The sequence below is a fragment of the Candida pseudojiufengensis genome (assembly GCF_024610245.1).
Source record: "Candida pseudojiufengensis strain CBS 10847 chromosome Unknown scaffold15, whole genome shotgun sequence".
NCBI classification, from domain to species: Eukaryota; Fungi; Ascomycota; class Pichiomycetes; order Serinales; family Debaryomycetaceae; genus Lodderomyces; species Lodderomyces pseudojiufengensis.
This window is the reverse complement of record NW_026261535.1, coordinates 39,919-55,114: the sequence shown is the minus strand read 5'-3', so window position 1 is coordinate 55,114 and position 15,196 is coordinate 39,919. Positions and strand designations below refer to the sequence as shown.

At 27.4% G+C, this 15,196-nt stretch overlaps 5 protein-coding genes across 5 annotated transcripts; 2 read left to right on the top strand and 3 right to left on the bottom strand. All coding sequences in view use genetic code 12, as the record gives it.

The window, feature by feature from the left end:
- Window positions 1-91: 91 nt before the first annotated feature.
- KGF55_004221 (uncharacterized protein) lies at window positions 92-1,036 on the top strand (the record flags this gene model as incomplete). Its single annotated transcript, XM_051759101.1, has 1 exon — window positions 92-1,036. One exon carries the CDS (start codon window positions 92-94, stop codon window positions 1,034-1,036), a length of 945 nt encoding a protein of 314 aa, XP_051613012.1.
- A 36-nt stretch (window positions 1,037-1,072) lies between these two features.
- Window positions 1,073-2,575, bottom strand: UTP9 (Utp9p; the record flags this gene model as incomplete). Its single annotated transcript, XM_051759100.1, has 1 exon — window positions 1,073-2,575. The coding sequence occupies one exon, from the start codon at window positions 2,573-2,575 to the stop codon at window positions 1,073-1,075; it is 1,503 nt and encodes a 500-aa protein (XP_051613011.1).
- Window positions 2,576-3,773: 1,198 nt separating this feature from the next.
- Window positions 3,774-4,754, bottom strand: KGF55_004219 (uncharacterized protein; the record flags this gene model as incomplete). The annotated part of the gene is made up of 1 exon (XM_051759099.1): window positions 3,774-4,754. The coding sequence occupies one exon, from the start codon at window positions 4,752-4,754 to the stop codon at window positions 3,774-3,776; it is 981 nt and encodes a 326-aa protein (XP_051613010.1).
- Window positions 4,755-5,871: 1,117 nt separating this feature from the next.
- Window positions 5,872-7,707, bottom strand: KGF55_004218 (uncharacterized protein; the record flags this gene model as incomplete). Its single annotated transcript, XM_051759098.1, has 1 exon — window positions 5,872-7,707. The coding sequence occupies one exon, from the start codon at window positions 7,705-7,707 to the stop codon at window positions 5,872-5,874; it is 1,836 nt and encodes a 611-aa protein (XP_051613009.1).
- A 5,295-nt stretch (window positions 7,708-13,002) lies between these two features.
- On the top strand, window positions 13,003-15,096 carry TCC1 (Tcc1p; the record flags this gene model as incomplete). Its single annotated transcript, XM_051759097.1, has 1 exon — window positions 13,003-15,096. The coding sequence occupies one exon, from the start codon at window positions 13,003-13,005 to the stop codon at window positions 15,094-15,096; it is 2,094 nt and encodes a 697-aa protein (XP_051613008.1).
- Between the last annotated feature and the right edge of the window lie 100 nt (window positions 15,097-15,196).

Below are 15,196 nucleotides of genomic sequence, written 5' to 3'. Positions count from 1 at the left end.
TTACCCCATATAAAGTTTGGCTCTAAAAATTTCACATTATCTTACCATTGTAATTTTCATCTCTTTAGAGCAGTATAGTGTAAATTCGAAGATGTCTCTCGATCAATTCGATATAAAGTTACATAGTGATGATGGTAAAGAGTTCACAACACTAAGTAATCAACCATTAGATTCAATTAGAAATCAAAATTTCGATAGATTAATATTATTATTACATGGGTTTCCAGATATAAACACAACTTTCAATAAAGTATGGCCAATTATTCTCAACAATTATAATTCCAAGAATGAAAAAATTCTACTAGTTGCTCCCAAACTTAGAGGATATGAGACATCAAGTTTAAGTAATGAGCAAGATTATATGATGCCAAATTTAGCAAAAGATGTACAATCTTGGATATTAGAATTAGTACCAGATCAAAATAAACCAGTACATTTAATAGGTCATGATTGGGGTGCATTAATTGCTTTCAAAACTGCAAATCTTTATCCTGATCTTATAACATCCATGTGTTGTTTAGCTATACCATATTTAACAAATTTAAGACTATACGAGTTATTATGGAATGTACCTGAACAAGTATATTTAAGTTCATACTTTTTAACAATGCAATTTTCATGGTTATATAAAGATAAATTAACAAATGATTCAAATACTTATCTTCAAGACATTTGGAAATATTGGTCACCAGATTACAGTCCCACGTCAAAGGAATTAGAAGAAATAAAAAATTCCTACAAAATTCCTGGGGTAAGCGATGCAATAACTGCATATTATAGACACCTTTTCAGACCATTATCATTAATCAAATCAAGATGGCCAGTTGATTTTCAAAAAGTACCAACTTTGATAATGTTAGGAGAAAATGATGGATGTATGTCATATAAATTAGCAGTTTTAGAACAAAAAAAATTGAAGAAAGATTATCCAAAAGCTCAAGTTAAAATTATACCGGATTGTGGTCATTTCTTACAACGTGAACAACCGCAGATTGTTAGTGATATAATAATTGATTTTTTAGAAACTTTTAATTGAAATGTTTGTTATACTTGGTCTATATATGTATAATATCTATGCTATTGTAGTGGTGGTATCATCAACTTCACCATTTGCGAAAATTATGTTATCATCGTCCATAGTGGTTGTAATATCATGAGCTTCCTCAGTATTGTTGACTGCTTTATTTCTTAATTCCGATTGAAGTTTCAACAATTGTAGTTTCCCCTTTATTGAATAAAGATTAGGTAAAGTTTTTAACCCATCTGATAAGCTTGATCGTAATGTTTTTAAATCTAAATCTGAGTTTTGAGCTATATGGTTTCCATTAATTAATAAAATCCATTTTAACCATATAGTTAAATTGTAATTTTTAGAAGAGTCTTTTGCAATCTCCTTTGATATGAATTGGTACAACTTTTCAATTTGTGGTACTGTCAATTTTATTATGATTGATTTAATGACTTCAGAATCGTACTCACTTGAACAAATTTCAATTAAAGTTGTTGGATTGGTTATATTGTCGTCTAAAGATTGTATCAATGTCGCTTCTAAACTTTCTTCTGTAAGTGTGGTTGTTAATAAGTTTTCATCAAATTCGATGAATGTGGGATTTGACTTATTAGTCTGTGAATTCGTAGGTGGACTTACAACTATCTCCAGTTGCGATATTGAAAATTGTTGAGAGTAAATATCATTATCATTATGCCAAATTATGAATAAGTTATCATCTATCTGTAAGATGTCGTCAATGGGTTGTGAAGTTGTAATTTTATGAATATATTGTCCCTCTATTGAATAAATTTGTATTGAGTTTGTAGTTATGATGAAGATGCGACGCTCTTCAATTGCATTTATGACTTGTATATTTTTGATATCGTCTCCTTCGTAAATTGTTTTATTAGTTGAATCCTGGGTTAAAATGTCAATGTTATTTGAAGACTGTATGAGGTTTTGATCTAAGTCTATGTCTACTATCAATTGAACTCCCTTTTTATACGCTATTTCATTTTCTTTTATAAATTTGTTTTTTTCAAAATGACCAACTTGTAGACCACTCTGTGTTCCAATGAAAATTGTGTCTCGACTGAGTAGTATTGATTGAAATTTAGGTACTTTAATTTTAGTTATATCATTATTCATCAAGTCCCATTGTATGATGTTGTCGTTATTGTTAGTGGAACCCAATATCAAACCATTTTCTGCACTGAGAAGTTTTGTAATATTGTATTCATTTGATTTCTTTTCTAATATGGAATTTGATGTACTTGAAATTATTAATAATGAATTACTGGTTAATGCTATTAGATTTCCATCAAAAGTTTCTATATTCGAACTCGATTTCATTCCACCATTCAACTCTCTCTTTTTCGATGACTTATGACCATTACTTTGTCCATTACTTAGACTCTTTACTTGTTTCATCCAAATGAAATCTAGTATTGGATCATTTATAAATATGGAACCAATTAAATTTAATTCACCACTTTCATTTAGTTTATAAAATTGAAATTCATTTTTACCGTCATCACGCAAAATGAGCTTCGTTATTCGATCCTCGTAAATACTAAATTTCATGATGTGAAATGAATAAAATGACAATTTGATGCAATAGTTCTGGTTGAATCTAATGTGTTGAAAGTAATAGAATATTCGGGATGAGATTTTGAAAAATTCGTACGCACGACCTAAAATTTAAAATAATTAACTTGAGCGGTATTTGCATAAACTGGTTGCAAAATTATTTTGAGCAAACCATTTTCTCAGTAAAGATTCTCAACTTAATAGAAAATTCAATATGTTTGGTTATGCTGTATCTTCTAATTTAGTTGGGCAAAATTTGGGGCAATTAATTTCATGTTGATAGTCCATGAGAGATGTATAAAGATTTTTTTTCATATTTCAAACCTTTGATAGCTTTCATCGGCTTTTTGCAAAACTCAAATTATTTTAACTTCTTTAACTGCTGATATATTTTTGAATAATGTTTTCAAATACATTTAAAAAAGCTATATCCAAAACTGGAAAATTAATTGACAATATAAATAAAGAAAAGAATCAAATGAATCTGTATTACCAACTACTAGTTTAAAAAAGATTTGTTACCAAAAACTATAAATTTAACAAAACAATGTTATAAATGTGAGACATTCCATTTGCCGCCATATATTAACACAAGAGACTTTTGATAACTAAACAAGATCATATATGTGTCATATATATCATATTCATGTGGATCATCCCATTTCAATTATGAAATATTGAACCTATAAATTAACGTGAATAACTTAGTTTCAGCACAAAAAGCAAATAATTTAGGTCAGGATATGGGACAAAAATGTTAACAGCCTGATAAACCGTAAAATATTTTTGGCAACTAAATGCCTGCGTGGCGAAATGGTTATCGCTTTTGACTTCTATTACTAAAAGTAATCAAAGGATTCCGGGTTCGAATCCCGGCGTGGGTTGTTCATTTCGTACTATTGTTACGATTCGCAGCTTTAGCTCACCTGGGAGAGCGTCAGACTGAAGATCTGGAGGTACTGTGTTCGAGCCACAGAAGCTGCATCGGTTAATGATGCAATATCAGATTTTTTTTTACTAATTGCATAGCTTATGGGCTACATAGTCAAACGTAGCTTATTTGTTGAGAAGCAAAGACAGATGTAATAGAAGTACCGAGCATCAATAAGTAAGTATAAATTAGATATACATATAATCATTATATAGTCTGTCATTTCTTCATTAATTTTTAGTCTTTTCATTTCAAAATTTATTAAAACATTAAATACAATTGATCACCATCAATTTCAAAAAAGTCCAGTTCATTATTATATTCTTCAATTTTAAAAACATGATTCCAATCAATATCATTATTTAAATCTAGTTGTTCATTCTCTTGCAGTTGATGATCATAATTATTTAATTTAGTTGATAACATTATAAAATTTTCAAGTATTGAAATTTTAGATAAATATTTATCATTTCTTAAATTTAAATTTGAATTCAATTTTAAAATTTCATTATTTTCAATTTCAATGGATTTTCTATTATTATTTTCAATTTGAATCTTTTTAACAAATTCATTTAAATTATATAAATTTGTTGTTCTATGTAATTTTTTAGTCTGATTTGAAATATTTTGTAAAGATTGTGAATTTGTTAGTGGTTGTTGTTGTTGTTGTTGTTGTTTTGAATAAGTATAATTTGGATCAGGTTTTTCAATTGATGAAATAGTTGAAGAAATATCTTCTTCGATATCACTATCTATATAGGTTATTGAAGATTGATCAAAGATTGAATCAATTTGAGAATTAATTGTAACTGGACTTACACGATCTTCTTTAATTGGTGAACCTAGATAAGAAAGTCTTTTTAATCGGTTTGTAGTTGATGATATATTTTTAGTTGATGTTCTTGGGATATTATTGGTATTGTTGCTGTCATTACTATTATTTTTGAGATTTGGAGTACTTGATCTTGTTTTCAACCTTATGTTTTCTTTATCTTCATCTCCAAATTCTATTGTGGGTGATGAAACATTATTATTAGAAGAATTTAAAATTGGTGATGATATTTTTAAATTTATAGCTGATATACTTGTACTTAAAGGTCTTGATTTTCTTTTTTCTGTAGTTGATGAATTATTTGAATTTGATGAATTATTTAAATTACTAAATGATGTCTTTTTGAAGGGATTATAAAATTTTGTAGACTTCTTTTCATTTATATTTGATATACTTTGAGATCGTAACATATTGGTGTTTTGTAGTGATTTGTGGGATGATTTGGGATCTAATACTTGATTTTTTCTTTAAATGAGTGGATTGTTTGATTTATTATTAGATATAATGACAGATGAAGAATGGTATAAAATTAAGACATGAATCTTGTAATAATTTATATATTTTTAATTTAGTAGTTTCATATTGAAATATTGAACTAAAATGTAAAAAACTCCTTTAAAAATTATTGACGCGAAATAATAAATATTATTTTTATTTATTTTCTATTTAAGTTTAAATTGTAAACATTAGATTTTATTATGTAACAATCTTGTGTTTATTACGTAATAAATCTCATAAGTAAGCTTAGATCGAGATCTTATTCAAATAGATCTACCCAAGACGAAGTTTATTCTATGAAGAGGGAAAAATAACCTCCGTGAGCTACCAAATATTTTGCGCCAACGTGACTTTTCAACCTCGAATGAAAAAACTAGTTGCGTTTTAAAAAAAGGTTATTCCATACTTGTACTAAAATTTACCATATCTTTAGTAATTTAATCTCTCCACTTTACTCGTCAATATGTTTTTCACGTAAGCATAAAGAGTCTTAGTTGCATTGACAAAATAGTCTGGCCTCGTCAAGTACTGCTTGATATTGAAAGTTTTAATAAGGGTATGAGTTGGTGTAGCATTATTAGAGCTCAGAAAAATAAAGTTTACCGGCCCAATACACGCGTACGTCACCCTCGAAAATTAATTTTTCGACGGAGGTCAATTTTCTACCTTCTTATTCTATGGGGTAATATAATCTCGTCAAAAACTCAATATTTCGCAATGTATACGTTTAGTGATATAATGTAGTAATAAGAAAAAATTGTTTCATCAAACGAGTTCATTTGATTTTGCCCCAATTAGTCATTAATTATATGCTTGTAAATTTTTAACTCATTCTTATCGCTGTGTACTACTTAACTACACGGCCAATAAAATTTTCCACACAAAAAAGCTAAAGAAGATATAGTGGAGACGATAGTTTGAAAAATCAAATACTGTTCCGTCTTTTTATGCCAGTTTTCGCTTTTTATGAATAATGTACACCAGTTACAACTGCTCTATATTACACACTACTGCACACTATTTACATCATTATTCTTTCCAAAATTCGTATTTATTTTCATCATTAATCTTGTAATCGTCATTATAATAAGGTTTATTTTCATCTTTTAACCATCTATTTAATTTTGTATATTCTTGCAACTTTTTACTTGCTCGTTCTTCTTCAGGAGTTAAATTTGAATTAATTTCGTCATATTCATTATTTTCATCAGGTATTAATTGACTTGAAAAAGGTGCTTTACCATTATACTTTTTCAAACTAAAAGTACTTTTTGTAAATAAATTCTCTTTTCTTAATTTATTACCATTTTTATCAACTCCACTAAATGATTTATTAATATAATTTATAATTGGTTGACGAATTATTGAATTTAAACCAGGATATAAATATAATTTCATTAATTTATTTGTTGATTTTGAACCAACTGGTTTTATATTTATATATCCAAAATTTTCAAAAATTAAATCAATTGATCCATAAAATGGTGGTATTAAATATTTATTATATTTATTTAAGTTTTCAAATATTAAAAATTGATTTGATAATTCTTTTGGTATAATTTCTTTGCATGTAATTTCTTTAATTTTATTTATATCTTTAAAATTATTAATTTCAATATTTGTTATATTTTTAATTTGATACATTGAACCTTCGGGTAATTCCAAATAACCTAATCCTTCAAAATTAAGCACTTGTGGTCCTTTGTATGTTATATATTTAGATTTATGAGTTCCATTTTTAAAAGTCTTTGAACCTTTTATTAATCTATTTATGTCTTTTGAATTTTTTATTGAATCATATAAATTATGCATGTTTTGATTATCATAATTTTTAAAACCTGGTACATCATATAATGTTTTCAATCCAATATTTATAGGAATTATATCTCTAGTGAAACCAGGTAAGTATGATACACCAGGTCCAACTTTTTGATTGAATGATTTAATATATTTATCTCTAGGATTTTTAATTAATGCATTGGATAATTTGATATTCAAATTTGATTTTTTAGATTCTAAACTCTCTTCAAGTAATAATGATTTTATTAGTGTCGATTTACCACAATTTGTATTACCAATAATATAAGATCCATTTGGTAAAAAATGATATAATTCTTTTAATTTCCAATTTTCTTTACATGAAGCTAAAAATATGTTTTCAGACGGTATTTTATATTTTTTATAAAAATAATCACTTAAAAATTCCTTTGTATAATTATATATTGCATTATTTGGTTTATGTATCAAATTATCCAATTTCGTCATTATTAAATAAATATCTTCAGGTTCTCTAAATTTTAATATATCTGAATTAAAACCCATTGGAAAATCCAAAGAATTAAATAAATAAACTAATGGAGCTGATGATGGTAATTTAGATAAAACTGTTGATAAATCATTTATTAAGAAATTTTCTTTATTCATTTCGAAATTTGAATTGAAAGTAATATTTCTACATCTAATACAATCAATCCCCTTTTCATAATCATTTATTTTGTAATTATTTGCAATAACTTCTCGTACTGTTTCTCCTTTTTCATTTAGAGGAATTTGTGATGTTGAATTATTTTTAGAAACATTAAAATTGTTCGTTATCAATAAATCTTGATCTTCTTTATCCAAATTTTGTAGTAATGAATCATATACTTGATTTTCATGTTTCACAAATTTATTCTTTGAAGGTAGTTCTTTTGAAGATTTAATATAAAACCCAGGTTTTGATGAATCAGTGTCTTGTAATTTAATCCCACACGATCTACATTTTGGATCGAGGTTATATAAAAATGGTAACGCTATACTAGATTGATATCTAAAACCTTTTATAAATTTTGTTGTTTTTAAAAATTGTCGTAGTATCAACATCATATGAAAATAGGTTCAATAGACTGTTTTTGCAAAGGATTATCTAGATTTAAATCAGATGTGCAGAAGAAACAAAGTGTAGATCGGATTTAAAAAACTCGCAAAAAAATTTTTAGCGGCTAATTAATTAAAAGTGTACAAAAGCCTTGATTAAAATATTAATTAATTAGGTCTTGCTTTACATTTTATGCATTAGTCTAACTTGTTTATCATTTTAATTTCATGTTTTAAAAAAATTTGTTGATCTACGCTTTTGTACATTTTCTACATAACCATTTTAATTTGACGATGCATGATCATCTATTACGGATATTCACAATTCATGAAATTAATTAAAATAAAATTTTCCTTTGTTCTGTTTAATATTGTTGTTTAGCAATTTGTTGATCGAATCAACAAGTGTGTTGACGTTGATAATTATATATGGAGCATCATAGGATTAAATTGAGCTCATAGATATATAGTACCTATAAATGTACTTGTAATCCAAATTCCTGTTAAATATTTCGGAAAAGACAATGAGCACAGCCAAAAACGTATTACATTCCAAATTACCGATTTAAAGTATTATTTTATCATTTTAATTAATTAAATCTATTAATAAGGTGTTTTAGATATGACTTGATTTAATTTTTAAATGAAAGTAAACGTCATTGCAAGTCTTCAAGAATATTCAAGCTTGTGTTCCTTTCTTGAAAGAAGTAACTCTCCTGCAGTAATTTTGAAATATTCTAATTCGGCATTAAAAGATGTTTATCACTAATTCAAAATGTTAGCTCTGACGATGCTTTTGCCACCGTCGAACTTATCAAAACTAAAGCATCGAATTTAATCATGGATGCTACTAATTTAATTAAACTGAATTTGTATCACAAAAACAAAGACTTGAAATTGAAGGGCTTGAAATCGCTTAGGGGGTAGTTTCCCCAACTCGATTTAATCTCAGCTAAGCTTCATAATTTATACTAGATCTGTACACATGAACTATTTATTGTCTAATAGGTTTTCTTAAATTAAAGTAACTAGACTTTTATGAAGAAGAATTGAAAAACAGTGTTTTAAATGTTTGCATAACGAGTAACAAAGTAGAAAAAAAAAATCGTATTTATAGCTTCATTTTAATGATGCTCCATCAAAATACTTTGAAGAAAGTAGCAAAATTTACATCTATTATGATTCAATTACTAATACATCTTTAGATTTTGTTATTCGCTTTTTTAAGGTAAAATTCAAGCTCATTTGCGACGAATCAAATCTGCCATTCAGATTTGTATTCGTTCGTGTAAAAATATGAATTCAAGCAGTTGTTAACGGGTGCTCTCAAAAAAACCCAAGTTTAAGTAACACAAAAATAAAACTGTCGACCTACCAGACATCCCCATCCGTGCCATTCTCATCCCATCCGCACGAGAATTTATGTAAAACAGATCAAATTTGTGAAAAATTCAGAATATACGTTGTTAACTCAAAAAGGAACGAATTGAAAATTAAACTTAAATTATAGGTTTTGCGTAAATTTAATGAAATGAGTTTTCTTAACATGTAAAGTATGTAAAAACTAAATTATGCACCTCTATTTAATGTATGTACTTTGTTACATCGATATTGAAAATATTATTTAACTTTTTTTTTTTTTTTTTTTCTTTTTTAAATTGATGAGTTGTTCGTTTTTTGCTTCATAAATTAAAAAAAAAATAGTTAATTTTGATACGTGAAAGCAAGTTCAAGAATAATAAAATTTCATGGTTTTTTTGAACTAGAATTATATTCATTCATTATCACGATTCATAAACTTAAAGTTTGATTCAAGCTTGACTGTGAAATATTAAACCGGAAGTGACCTTAGATCTAGTGAAACGACTCGTTAAGCAATACATTTGAATATCTACTCAACGATGTTTCGGTTATAAAATCAAAGCTTAATACAAGCTTTTGTGTTCTTTCTCCAACATAATTTTAAAATTTGATAAAATTTGCTCATAATTAGAAGTGAATAGAGAAACCAATCTTTATTTTTCAATTTTCAACATTTGCATTTATCCTACAAGAATTCAATAAGCAGATCTAAAAAACGAATCAGTTTACATAATATAAATAATAGAGCAATAGGATTTAAAGGAAAAATTTCAAACGTAAATATAAAACAAGTCAAATTTAATACAAACCAGTAAAACAATAGAAATTAGTAAAATTCATGTAATAAATCCTATATTTTATAAAAAACTAAAAGTCTGAGAAAAAAACAATTCAATTAGCAATCAAACTCGGTAAATTTACAATCAATTTAATAATAAAAACGTAATTAAAGTTATGAATAATAATAAAATAATTAAATAAGAAAAAAAATAAAACGAAGAAGATCCATAATTTATGTATGATCTATAAAAATAATATTTCACATACATTCACACAGAAGTAAGATTCAAAAATATTATTTTATAAATCTATTTAGTAATAATAATAATCTTATAGAAAATTGTTGTATAGTACTACTTCAGGAGAAAACAGGTTAATTTATAATAACCTAATCAAACAAATAATAAAGTTTAATAATAGAAATTAAAATCCAAAGTATAATTTAACAATATTTCAAGTTGTTAATTAAAATTAGCTTTATTTTTATTCCATATTACCCAAGAATCCTTGATTAGAAATTACTTTCATGTTTCCTTTCTTTTGTACTAGTTCTTCCCTTTAAATACTTATTTAAGTTTGAAGTAAAGGAAGCATACCATCTCTCTTCTATGATCCTCAAATATTAGATTTCGGTTGTCGAGTTTTTTAAGACTTTTCGTGATCATTCACTAATCTGCTTGTTTTTTTTTTTCCCTATTATTTTATTTCCTTCTTTTTGTGTTAAACTTCAAATCTTAACTTTTTTTAGTTGTTTTAAATCTAAGTAGAAAAAAAAATAAATAATAAAAATACGAGACTCTAAACAGGGGGTGCAAAATAAAATGAAGTAAACTAAGTTAAATAAATTATTTGTATTACATGTCTTAGAATTGTATATTTACACCGTTTCAGTTTGATTGTTGTTCCCCAATGATTTTTTGAGATATCATGGAGATTTCAAATAACCAAGACCTGAGTCATTTAGTTGATGATAGTATCAATTGTACCCCCTAATCATGAACTTTTGTCAGAAAAGCAAAAAATAATGGAGATAAATTCTATTGATCTAAAATTATCGATAATATTGAACTAAGTTTTTAGAAAGTTTGCATGGCAACCAAGGGAAGTATAACTATAATATTTTTAATCAATTATCATGTAGTATAAGTTTTAATGTCATCGTAATAATTATTTTTTGTTTTAACTTTAAAATAATCGTAAAAAATATTTGGAATTTTAAACTTTTTTTTTTTTTTTTTTTTTAAATATCAATTTGGTGCTGATGATTAATTAACTTAATTATCTACAAAATGTTTTTCATCAAAGAAATATGGAAGAAAATGCAACGTTTTTATCAAGATTAGTTCTTAATCTCACCTGAATTTAAAGACTTATGGTCAAGGACAGTTATGATTTTCTCCGTTGTTTCCCAAGAAGTTATATAGATCTATAACTTTGTTGGTAGTATGGAAGTGCCTCATCAACGACTATGTTGATATTCATTGAAAATTTGTATACAAATTGCCATCCCTTAGACTTACACGACGATCAAGTAACCCTGATTTCGTTAATAATGGATTAATAGGCTTATTTGATTAGTTAACTAATCGGCTTATTTGAGTAGTTCATCAATCGATTTGAATGCATCAAATGTTATAAACTTATAATGTACTATTGATCTTTTAATTAAAGTATCTTATTAAATCTTACTTACTTACAATTACTTCATATGAAATATTCAATATACAAAAGAAAAGATTCAGCAGAATTGTGTTTCTCAGCGTGGAAAGTCTTCTTTTTCTGTCATTTGTCGTAATACAGTGAATAATTGTTGATGTGTTGTGATGTGTTGTTGTTGAAAGTTTATATAAAAGTTTAAATTTAAAACAATAGAGTAAAGTAATTAATTAGTTTTAAAATATTAAAATATTGGTTACATATCACTACGTACATAAATGTACATGAATTTAATATAATAAGAGAAATAAAATAACAGAACAAAATAAAAAAAAAAAGGGGACGAAAGAGATGATCATAATATTATTTTTTACGTATTAACTTTATTTGTAAAATTTAAGTCTAAATTGAACATGGTGGTGTTTTCCCCAAACTTTTATGATTTAAGAAACGGTCCATCAAATGTCTCTTCAAATTTCTTGACAACAGAGTAATCCAAATAATGGATGTTATAGTTTGATCAAAGATCAATACTAATATATAGTGGTAGAAGCTTCAATTCTGAGTTGAAATTTCCACTAAATGGTAGATCCTAACCGAGTTTCAAATCAATGATGTAAGATTTTTTATTCCTTGTTTAATTTGAATTGTAATACTTTTACAATGTACTACTATTATGTAAGTTTTTGTAACAAGCCATTTATTTAAGCTTAATATGATCGAAAAAGTTAAACCAAAAAAAAAACAAATAGACTAACTAAAATCAAAAAGAATAAATTGCATTTTTAATAATTGAACGAGAATACTTTGTTCCTAACTCTCTAAATTGGTTGGTTAAATACTTTTTAAACTTTTCTTTTATGTTGATTGTTTAATAATAAATGTAAAACCAATTAAAAATAATATTAAGCTTTTATTATTATAATTTTAAATAATATTAAAAGGTAGTACAAAGCAGAATGTATTAAATTTAATTTATTTTTTTAAAATTTAAATTTAAAATTAATTAAAAAATAAAAAACTCACAATCAATCAACAACAACAATTTTTTTCTTCCTTTCTTTCTTTCTTTCAATAATTTTTTTTTAATCTATCAAACTTGTTTGTCTTTACATTAATATTAATCAAAAGTTGAGGATTGGTATAATCAACTAAAATCTCATTTTATTATCAAATAATTATTCATATATTATCTACTATCTTATCTAAAGATTTATATCATCACAATAACACTCAAAAATATAAATTAATTTAAGTAAAAATAAATCACAGTGACTTATAAGTACTATATAAATTAATTACAACAAAACAAAACACTTGATATACATACGCAAAGTTAAAGGAATCTTGATCAACCGCCTATCCCCTTATCAACTATCAAAGGTAAATATTCAAACAAAATCAAAGTGTTATCAATCATAATCACTGACAAATATTGCATCAATAATAAATCGAATTAATCAAAATTCACACACCTTAGAAATTAACCATTAATACAACACAAACATGCCTAAAAGAGCTAAAACACCAAAAATTTCACCAATGGTAAAAAAGCCTACAATCATGAATAGTTATGATGTAGCTGCGACTGAAGTATGGGTAAAATGTGGTGAATGTGCAAATACTTTAGGTTTGAATGAAGCTGCCATAAAATCATTTGAAAATGCTGTTAATAGAGATCCTTCAAATATAGCTGCATTATGCGGTTTAAGTTTATCTTTAAGATTGAATGATATAAATAATAATGAAACTTTTGGTTCACAATCATCAATTGAAAGATTAAATTCTTCTATTGAATCATTTCCAAATTTATTAAAAGATTCGAATATTTTCAAAGAATTATCAGAATGTTATTTATTAATTGGTTTAAATGATCAAGCTCATCAAGCTATACAATCAGCTATACTGTTATCACCTCAAGATGCTTCATTATGGTTATTGAGTGCGCAAACTTTAATTAGAGTTGGTGCAAGAGCTCATGCAGCAAATTCATTGACTCATTGTCTTTCATTATTACCACAAACTGGAAAATATTCACAACAAGATATTGAAACAGCAAGAGCAGCACATGCGGAATTAGCAGCTATTGCAGCAGCAGATGGAAACATAGAAACTTCAATTGCGGAATTAAGTTCAACTTTATCATTACCTCCGCCACCATTATCAAGAATAGATGAACATATTGCATTGTGGTGTGCTTTGTCTACAGCTAAGGAAAGAGCCAATGATATAATTGGTGCTATAAAAGCTTGTGAAGATGCTGAAGTTGCAGTTGGTGATTCTCCAAGAATTATAATGACAAGAGCTTATTTATTATTATTATTAAATCCTAAAGAGAATTCAGAAATAGCAATAAGTTTATTAAATAAAATTGTAAATTTAGAAGATGAGAATTCTATAAATGATGGAACTGATTTTCTACCTTGGTATTTATTGGGAAGAGCTTATTCATTAACTGATAGACCTAGATTAGCATATGATTCATATCAAGTTGCCTTAAGATGTGCTTCAAACTCTCCAATTACTTGGTTAGCTGTTGGTAAATTATATTTAGAATTAAAACAATTACCAGATGCATTAGCTGCTTATTCACAAGCTTTGAAATTACAAATTGAAGATGGATCACAAGGTACTGCAACCGCATGGGATGGATTAAGTTGTGTTTATGAAAGATGTGATGATCATTTGATGGATGCATCAGATGCTTGTAGTAGAGCAGGTTCATGTTTTAAAGCAATTGGTGATTTAAAAAATAGTAATTATTTTGAAATAAGATCAGAACAATTAGCAAAAGCTGCCAAAAATGAATGTCCAATACCAGAATTAAGACAACCACCGGATGTACCAAGCTTTTTGTTAAGAGATTTAGTTGCGTTAGCTCCAAATGAAAGAATTGCCTACACACAAACACAAAGAACCGAGCATGTTAAACAAGAACAACAACATCAACATCAACAACAACAAGCACAGCAGCAACAACAACAACAACAACAACAACAAGCACAGCAGCAACAACAACAAGCACAACAAATTCATCAACAACAGCAAACACCTTCATTACAACATCAGCATCAACATCCTGCACAACAACAGCATCAACCGCTGATACAGCAACAGCAACAACCACACCAATATCCTCCACATTATCAGCAATCACCACAATTAGTTCAACAAGTGCCTCATCAACAACAACCTCCGCCAACATCACAACAACAAACACCATCACAACAAGTATACAGAAGTGCCCCAGCTACAAACCAACCACCACCACCACAGCAATCACAATACTATTATCCACCTCCGCCACATCAACAACAACAACAACAACAACCAGGTCAACCATATTATTACCCTCCACCTCATCAACAACAACAACAACCGCAAACACATCAGCAATCCCCACCACAACATTCCCATCCGCAAATGATTCAACAACAAGGTCCACCAGGTCCACCACCAGGTGCAGCTGCGTATTCTATGGGTGGAGTTCCAGGAAGTTTACCACCACCAGCAGGAGCTTATGGGCAATATTTACCTATTCCAGGTGGAGTACATAACGGACCACTGCAATATTCATCACCAAATTCATGGAGAAGATAAGGAGATGGTGAGATAAATTTAAAGTCTAACGAAGTAATGAATTATTGGCTTTTGTTTTTGCTCAAAATTTTAAATGAAGGAGTAAACTTAACAAAGAGTA